This window comes from Salvia hispanica, chromosome 1 (genome assembly GCF_029641045.1).
Source record: "Salvia hispanica isolate PSC_SH4W2 chromosome 1, Shi_PSC_v1, whole genome shotgun sequence".
NCBI lineage: Eukaryota > Viridiplantae > Streptophyta > Magnoliopsida > Lamiales > Lamiaceae > Salvia > Salvia hispanica.
The window spans coordinates 54,300,113-54,309,789 of record NC_142692.1 but is presented as its reverse complement, the minus strand read 5'-3'; the positions used below and the strand labels follow the sequence as shown (position 1 = coordinate 54,309,789).

Genomic DNA, 9,677 nt, shown 5'->3' with positions numbered 1-9,677 from the left:
GGGCCGCCGTCTTGTCTTCATACAGAAATTGTCCGCCTTTGTTATCATCAACACTTTGGAAATGTCTCTTTGAGCCCAATTAATACAGTAGTGGCTGATGCCAAATTCCAAGTGAAGGAAGCATATGGAAGAAACGAAGAAGCATAATCAGTTGGTGCTGGTTCACGGCGCATGCCACGGGGCATGGTGCTGGTACAAGGTGGCCACCGAGCTGAGATCGGAGGGCCACCGCGTCACCATCCTTGACATGGCAGCTGCCGGAGCTGATCCGAAGCGTGTGGAGGAGCTGAGCTCCATATCCGACTACTGCCGCCCCCTCATGGAGTTCATGGCGGCTCTTCCGCCCGAGGAGAAGGTGGTTCTTGTTGGCCACAGCTTGGGCGGCGTTGGCATATCTCTGGCCATGGAAAAGTTCCCCCGTCAAGTTTCCGTTGCTGTTTTCGTGACAGCCTTCATGCCCGGTCCCGACTTCTCCCTCTTGGTTCTTGTCGCCGAGGTCACAAATTTATAGTTTTTTTAATGAGTAAATGAATTTAAATTTTAAATGTCGTACCACGGAGAACTCGAACATGTGGCCTTTTGGCATCAGATATTAACCTCTCTACCGCTTAGAATTCTATACTCCCTCCTCCGTTCCTCATAGTTTAGTTATTTTTCTATTTTGGGAAGTTCCCTCATAGTTCAGGCATTTTCAGATATAGTAATTATAAACATTTTTTTAGACTCTTACTTTACTATTTCTTACTTTATTCATTTTTTACTCTATTCTCTCTTACTTTTTATCTATCTATTTAACACATTAAATATTCATTTCTTGAACTTTGTGCCAAAAAGTTTCGTCTCGACTATCATGGGAACCGAGGGTGTAGAATTCTTGCTCTAACTAAAATATGGTTGATTTAACTTCTTACAGTATGAGAAGCAGTTGGATTCCTATATGGACACCCAGTTCCGGTTCAACAACGGGCAAGACAAGCCGCCGACGTCCTTGCAGTTTGGGCCGGACTACATGGCCACCCACCTCTACAACCTCTCTCCTCCTGAGGTTAGTTTCCTCACAATAAAGTCTGTTTGCTAGGGAAGATAAATAATGCAAACTCCAAGATAACTGAGTTATCTATCTGACTTTGAATAAGACATATGCATTTTGCAGGATCTGACCCTTGCAACCCTATTGATGAGGCCGATAGGGCTCTACGACGAGGCGGATTTGGCGAACGAAGTGGCCCTCACTAAAGAAAACTATGGTTCTGTTCGTCGCGTGTTCGTGGTGTGTGAGGAGGATATGGTGCTGAAGAAGGAGTTCCAGGAGTGGATGATTCACAACAATCCTGTTGATGAGGTGAACATCATCTCTGGGGCTGATCATATGCCCATGTTCTCCAAACCCCAGCAGCTATCTGACCTTCTGCACCATATACCTCTCAAATACCCTCACATTTCCTAGCCTTAATTCCTCATGTTGTACACTTGTTCACATAAAATCCAGCTGTCATTGCATTGGCTTACTCCATTTCATCTATAACTATTGTCACGTTTTATAGTCTACAATAACATGAGTAGTTGGATAAGTCATATATATGATGATGATTGTGTTTTCATTATAACGTTATGTCCTTCTAATGTTTGAATTGGTCTAGAGGTTAATGTACGATACCTTTCCAACCATGACATAATTTTTCAAATTTCTATTTCATTTACCTATAAAAAAACATACCCTCTATGAAGGTACTCTTCTTTAACAAACCACCATGAAGTAGAGTCCCACCAGTTTCAATATAGACCACAGATTCTTTATCATCGTAATAGTACTGAATAGTACTCCCTCCATCCCACTGAAGATGACCCACTTTCCTTTTTAGTTTGTCCCATTCAAGATGACCCATTACTTAAAATGGAAACTCCTTTATCTCTACTTTATTCTCTCTCTCTTACTTTACTCTCTCATCTAACACACAAAATAAAACCGCATAAAATTCCGTGCCGCCCAAGGAAGGGGTCATCTTCCTTGGGACGGAGGGAGTAGTATATAGTTATCAACTTATCATCATAACTTTATCTGGTTGGCCAACAAACCCAAGGCCGGATTCGATTGAGGTGTTGTTCCAATAACCCGTCAAAAATGCGGGGCCCGCCCTATAAATTTGTCTCTCCGTCTCAAGGATGATGACTCCGGCTTCCTTGGCGGCACGAGATTTTATGAAATTTTATTTTGTGTGTTCAGTAGAGAGAATAAAGTAGAGATAAGGGTATTTTATTTTTAGTTGGACCATCTTGATTGAGATAAACCAAAAAAAAAAAGTGAGTTATATTTAATAAGACGGATGGGGCAGGGACGGAGCCAGAAAATTATATTAGGAGGGGCAAAAATATTCACACACAAATAAATAAATATAAAATTAATATATATACATTAAAATAATATAGTAAGTCTACGTGTATGTTAGGAGTGAGGCAAGTAAAAAAATATTTTTTCTAAATGAGGGGGCAAATTAGTTGAATATGTATATATTTAAGTATAATAATATATATATTCACATGCTATTGAAACCCCTTCTCACAATGCTATAGATCCGTCCCTAGACTACTCACTCAATTCTGCTATAAGTAATTTATTTCTTTTAAACATAGGAGTATATGGATGCATGTTGGGCTATTGATGTTTGAGGATCTTCACCGAAATCTGATGGTGTTAGAAAATATATACAAATAATTACAAATATAAATGAAATAAATACTCTATCCATCTCTTAAATTTTGTCACATTTTTCTATTTTCGTCCGTCCCACAAAATTGTCACATGTCACTTTTTACCAATTTTAATAATGGACCTCATATTCCACTAACTAATTCTCACTCACATTTTATTATAAAACTAATATATAAAAGTAGGACACACTTTCTATTAAACCTTTTAAACTCACTTTTCATTACATTTCTTAAAATCTGTGCCCGATTAAAGTCTGGCAAAATTTGTGGGACGGGAAGAGTACATGAATTATTTACTCAATTTAAAATGTGTATATACATTTGAAGCAATATCAAATTAGAAAGATTTCACCATGTACTTTATGGATAAAGCTTACAATGAAAGAGAGGAAATATAGGCGGAAAAACTAAGCGTACGCATGCCTAGGGCTGACAATTTTTTATGCGATACGATAACACGACACGAACACGCACGTTCAGGATTTGGGTCCTTATAGGGTCGACCCAATAAGAACCCGAAGATAACGGGTTGGGTCGGGTCGGGTTTGGGTTACACGTTAAGAAAAAAAAAATTATTATTTTTTATTAATTAAAAAGTTAAACTTTAATTTTTAGTTATTTTTGTTGATTAAAAATATTATACTTTAATTTTAATTAATTAAAAAATAGTATGCTTTAATTTTAATTAATTAAAAAATACTAGATACTTTAATTTTATTAATTAAAAAATATTAATTAATTTTTTATGAATTTTAAGAAAATATTATGCTTAGATTTTATTAAAAATTAATTTTTTTAAATTATTTAATTTTATTATATATATTTAATATTCCTATACTTTAATTTTATTATTTTGATTAAGAAAATAATTATTTTAATTTGATAATTTTTTATTTTATCGTGTAATATCATGTTTAAATCGTATAATAACATCATGTTTTAGTCGTTATCGTGTCGTGTCAACCTAACTTACTATCATTAATAGAGAGTTGACTTTTTTTGGTACACGATAACACGCACGAACCCGACACGAACCCGTTGGATTGGGACACGATAAGAACCCGGTGATTTCGGGTTGGGTTGGGTTGGATTGGGACACCATTGGGTTGGATCGATACTGGGTTGACACGATAATGACCCAACCCGCACGATTTGACAACCCTAGTCATGCCCACAATAATCCTAAATATAAATTGGTCAGAACTCAGTTAAATCGTCGTGGTTGTGAATCTATTCACTTCCTTTTAAGCTTCATATCCAAACAACTCCCAAGCGATTATAATTTTTGTCCAATTTAATTTCATATAATATAAATTGGTCAGAACTCAGTTAAATCGTCGTGGTTGTGAATCTATTCACTTCCTTTTAAGCTTCATATCCAAACAACTCCCAAGCGGTTATAATTTTTGTCCAATTTAATTTCATATATGTTACTCCCTCCGTCCCTGAAAATTTGTCACCTATTTCCTTTTTCGTCCGTCCCTAAAAATTTGTCACCTTTCACTTTTACCAATTTTGGTAGTGGACCCTACGTTCCACTAACTCTTTTACACTCACATTTTATTATAAAACTAATATATAAAAGTAGGACCCACATATCACCAACTTTTTCAACTCACTTTCTATTACATTTCTTAAAACCCGTGTCCGATCAAATGGTGATGAATTATTAGGGACGGAGGGAGTATTTAATTTGATAAAATAAATGAAATAGGAGGGCTAGCTTTGGCTGTTGCTAGAATGTGGAAATGATATGATGATATGGCAGAAGGAGTTTTAGACTGGACTGTTGTTAGATTGTAGCTAGAGCATTCCTATTGCAGATGCTCTAACATTAAGAGCATCCACAATAGGATTGCTCTAGCAATAGCCCAGCCAATATCTTATCCTGCCACATCATCATGTTCTTCTCAGCTTTAGCCCAGCAACAGCATAGCCAATGCCCTTGTCCTCCAGGAAAAAAAAAGAAGCAAAAACAACAACAAAATGAACTGGAGAGAAAAAAAAAACATAGAAAAAAATGAAATGAGAATAAGGTATTTTAGAAAAAAATTTAAAAAAATCAGCTATGCTCGTCCACGCCCTAGCTCTAGACCGTTGTTTTTTCGTCCTCTTAGCTAGCCTTCCATAATAGCGGACTAACCGGGCGCTCTAGCCGCATATCGTGAATGTGAATCCTATTTATATATTCTTTTTATAATAAAGTGTGAAGGAAATGAGTAGGTGGAATATAGGGTGCACTTAATAAATACAGTAAAAGTGAAATAAGATATTTATTGGTGGACGATGGAGTATCAAACATAACATGTTAGGAATCATTGTTACGCTAGGAAAAAATTAAAGTACACGGTTTTCAACCTTGAACAAAGTTATACTACCTTCGTCCTTAAAAAATGGAGTCGACTCTTTTGAAACGGCACAGTTCAAGTGCATAATTGGTAAAGTAAGATAGACGAATTGGTAAAACAAGAAAGATGAAGAAAAAAATAGATAAAGTAAGAGAGGGGAAGAGAAAAAAGTAGTAAAAGACGTGGAAGTAGTGTTAGTGGATTGTGGAATCCAAGTTTTAAAATATAAATTTAAAAAATTTCTATTTTCATGGGACAACCCAAAGTAAAAATAGTTTCAATTTTCAAAGGACGGAGGTAGTATCCTTATGTATAGATTAAGTATATTTCTGTTTATTTATTAAACTTAACAATATTTTTTTATTTATATTTTAAACTAATAATGAAAATTCCCAAGGTCAGAATAAACATTCGTATAAAGAATAGTTAAAAGAATTTCATAATTGGTATGTACAAAATCGTCGTGCTTCCATAGAGCACCAAATTCGATGTGGCAGTAAATTAGAGCTCCATACAATATATTCACAGCATATTCATTCCAAGTACATAAACTCATATAATTGGCTGTAAATTAAAGCTCAATTTACATAATTTAGCATAAAATATTCACAGGCAGCATATGCATTACAAGTGCATAACGGAGAGCTGGAGATGAAATATAGCAGCCAGAGGGCCTCGCTACTCGCTAGTCAGCTGAGCATCGTAGGATGCCCGGTTTGGAGCATCCTCTTGAACATTTCCATTCCAAATGCAGAATCTGACGAACTAAAAGAAGGTAATACATAACTTTGCAGTACGAAGCTTCATATGTGGCAAATAGAAATAACATTCAAACAAAAGGTGATCATTCTTTGTAAGCACCAAGACAATGTATCAATCATAACTAACCCTACTACATTTATCATCACAGCAGAAGAGACACTTCATTTCCTCGCGAAAACCGCAATACTTTTCTTTGTTTATCATTACAATGGATCCGAATTTGAAGAAAATCTGTATTACACAAAATACTTAACCCAGCACGGCTATCTAATAGTACTAATACCAGCAGAAAGGACTACAAATTTTAACAAAGATGAATCAACACAAAAGCGTAACGTTTGGTTTAACTGTGTCAAGTTATCAATTGGACCAATTCATTTCTACTAGTGCTACTTATTTAGTTCTATCGTTATTAACTTTTCTATGCTTCAGAAAAATGCCACCTAATTATATAGGGCAGTAGAGTTATGTGAAAGTGCAAACAACAAAGGCATTTTAACGGGATGTCACTGGCCATATCAAAACTCTCTTCTGTTCACTCAGCTGAAGGGTTTAGGTGATTCAATCCATTTGAATAAATACATTGAGCATGTGGACTGTGGAGACAAAAATTATCCCATTTAGAATACAATATAAAGGACTTCCAATTGCTATTTTAATATAGTGTACTACTATTTATTCTTGCTAGTTCTCATCATTATTCTACATGATACAAATCCCAATAAAGAAATTCTAACAGATACCTGAAACCCAAGGATATGTTAACCATCAATTCAGTACCCTATCATTTCAGGACCGAATGATCTATTACTAATTTATTAATGCTGTTAAAAGAATATGTACAGACATTCCCATTAATTACCCACATCATCTACACATCATTTTCTTCACAATTAAATTAAAGAGACTCAAATCCATAATTAGGAAAAAGTAAAACAAATAAAACACAAATCTAGTCTACATGGTCTCTCTCTCTCTCTCTCTCTTACTTCCACCATCTTTGGCTCCCAGAAAAGAAGAAGGCAAGCACAAACATTAGCACAACTGATTCTAGATTAACAGCCGATCAATATTATAGCATTGAGTACAAACATTACCACAAATTCTTGAATTTTTATTGTATGCTAATTTCAATTCTGGGGTATTGTGAATCTATTTTTCAACCTTGTCAAACAATTACTCACGGTGGAAGTCAGAGAGCGCTTACTGGAGAGTTACAAAACCCTTCACGACAGCAGACATAGATTTGTATTTAGGTTATTACTGAATAGATTTAATTTTGTATTGTGAGTCACTTAAAGTAACAGAAGAAAATGATGTGTCTAGGCGCTTTGGTTATAAAATGGCTACTAAGCTTCCATTTGATGGCTTTTAACACTGCCTTAATACAAATATATTGAGAGTTTTAGATCATTCATAGTTTTCACTTTTCATTTTTCAATTCCAAACTCAATAGTTAACCTATTGTGATGGTCTTCTAGTAAGTTATTGATAAAACCCCTATATAATTATTATTACGAACTTTTTGTTGTTTAAAATAATTCACAAATATTGTAAAAAGGTTCCACGCATTAGAAGTTCAAACACACAGTGAGCATGCCATTTGATACTATATTATATCAGCTTGTATGCAGTGCCAACTTCATGGCAGATTTTAACTTGCAATAAAAAAAACCATAAGTGTATCGTACTCAATATGCAATTTCAAAAGGAAAAGAGGTAGTATGACCTCTAAAGCTTAAGCTGAACTCCTTTTAATAATCATGATATAGCCGCTGACAAGGAAATAGTGTAGATCTATGGTATGTAATTGTGTAGTAAGCCACTACAAGTATTCCGCATCACCACAATGCAAAAAATAACAAAAGTAAAAATACCTTGAGATAGTAATTTCATAGGGGAATGAAACGCCTTCAAGGTTTGGTATTGGAGGAATGTGATCCTTCTTTTCATTCACAAATCTAATTATCTGGAACAGAACATCACGAAGTGAAGCTTCTAGTGCCGCACGGCGAACAGTCCTTTCCTCGGCTGCAATACCAATATAGTAAGCAGAGAGCAGGTAATTATGCTGTATATCTATGCCTGTTTACTGTGAATCAGATGACGATTATCTTAAAAATTGTATAAAAGAGATGATACCTTCAGGATCGACTACTATTTTGGAAGAGGTGGACTTTCCAGAATGTCCTTTCTGATGCTGTGCCACATTCAAGTTTATGTACCACTGTTCCCAGTAGAGGCGTTCAACTTTATTAGTGAACCATGTAGGCTGTTTGTTTTTTACCTCATAGAAGGACAAACATATCTGCATCACTATACACTGTCAAACAATCTGTATATGGTTGAAATATCAACAAAATGAAAGAAAAGCAGAGAGAACAAAAGTGGAAACCCCTCCAGCAGTGCTACACAACAACATATGATAAGACAGAAGGGAAGTGGACATTCCTCTAGAGCTACACAATGAAAGCTAATCAGACCTATCAGTACCTCACCTTCTGAGATTTTAATTCGATTAGAGAAAATGTCGTACATGTGTCACATGGGCATAATCTTCAAATACAGAAAGTATCCAAGCAAAAAAGTTACAAGCTTGCGGCAATAAATACCTGATTTTTCTTATTCGGGTGCTTCTCCACCCTGTCTAGGAATTGGTCAATCTTCTCATCTATCTTCCTCTCAAGTTCAACATCACCACATTGCACCTGCATAAGTAGATACTAGAACGTGTTGGGCATACTACATTAACGAATCAAAATATCTAGCACTGAAGTTAGAGATATGGATCCCTGAGCAAAAACAATTATTCATTTTCAACATGAAACCATATACAGGAGATGCTCTCTTACATATAAGTTATAACGATAACTGGGAGCATCATAAAAGTTACGAGGAAACATTAGGCGGAGCTATCATATCTGTATTTATAAAGTAGTTACAGTCTTACAGGTATTTGATTAAATCAATAATGCAGAGTCCTAACAACAGATGAATGTTTCTATGTAAACCATATTAAAATTATGCTGACAATTTGAAATACATGGAAGCTTAACTGATATACCAACATTGCACTGAAATATGATAATTCAATAACTAAAAACAGCACTAGGCACATAACAGAAAAAAAACTCGCAATATGCACTTCAAGAAACACGAAATTACTTACATATGTAATCTCGAAAAGTTCCAAATCAATGTCTTTTGGGCGCACAAGCCCTAAAGCTCTGTGGAACAAAATAGTGTGCAAAATGCCTGCAATCAACTTCATTAAATTACAAACTGCTTGGCACCACAGCCCTTTCTGATTGCAGGAAACTGAATTCAGGAAATCGTGTACAACAATATCAAACACCTCCTTCATCAAGTGAAACCACACAGTAACTGCTGATTAACAGTATATTTCACAATAGGTATAACCCCTCCCAGTAAATTAAATTCAATCACTAAACCTAAGATCTAGTTAATAAATAAATACATCAATCATCAAAGCAAGTCAAAGCTCGGTTCAAATTCCCCAGGGAATTATCACTGTTTATTTTTATTTTTTTAAGAAAAAAGGAAGAGAGATAAGGAGGAAGGGAACTTACAACGAAGAACTTCGCGTATCTCAAAGTGCTCAACATCCTAAATAGAGTGAAATGAGCGTAAGATAAGTTCGATTAAGAGCTAAACAGTGTTCACGACGTGAAGAATTACTCACGAGTTCTTTGAGTTGGCATACTTCGCAGTTCATCAAGCTTTGAGAAATTCGATCGGAGAGAAAAGAGCGCACTGATTAACGGCAGCTCGCAGCGTCGAAGTCGTCAAATATATACATCCAGAAATTACGACTGCAACGGAAATACTCCACATTAT

At 35.5% G+C, this 9,677-nt stretch overlaps 2 protein-coding genes across 5 annotated transcripts; one reads left to right on the top strand and one right to left on the bottom strand.

The window, feature by feature from the left end:
- Positions 1–1,607, top strand: LOC125185160 (methyl jasmonate esterase 1-like). The gene is made up of 3 exons (XM_048081653.2): positions 1–496; positions 914–1,045; positions 1,154–1,607. The coding sequence occupies exons 1-3, from the start codon at positions 125–127 to the stop codon at positions 1,445–1,447; spliced, it is 798 nt and encodes a 265-aa protein (XP_047937610.1). The 5' UTR covers positions 1–124; the 3' UTR covers positions 1,448–1,607.
- Positions 1,608–5,548: 3,941 nt separating this feature from the next.
- On the bottom strand, positions 5,549–9,677 carry LOC125218975 (autophagy-related protein 101-like). Of its 4 annotated transcripts, none has more exons than XM_048120805.2 (7): positions 9,523–9,677; positions 9,410–9,446; positions 8,989–9,137; positions 8,432–8,527; positions 7,962–8,127; positions 7,697–7,850; positions 5,549–5,814 (listed from the first exon to the last, which is right to left on the bottom strand). In XM_048120805.2, exons 1-7 carry the CDS (start codon positions 9,553–9,555, stop codon positions 5,736–5,738), a joined length of 714 nt encoding a protein of 237 aa, XP_047976762.1. In that variant the 5' UTR covers positions 9,556–9,677; the 3' UTR covers positions 5,549–5,735. The 4 variants fall into 4 exon arrangements, with proteins under 4 accessions (XP_047976762.1, XP_047976763.1, XP_047976764.1 ...); XM_048120806.2 differs by having other exon boundaries at positions 5,549–5,822; positions 9,523–9,674; XM_048120807.2 differs by having other exon boundaries at positions 8,989–9,074; positions 9,523–9,672.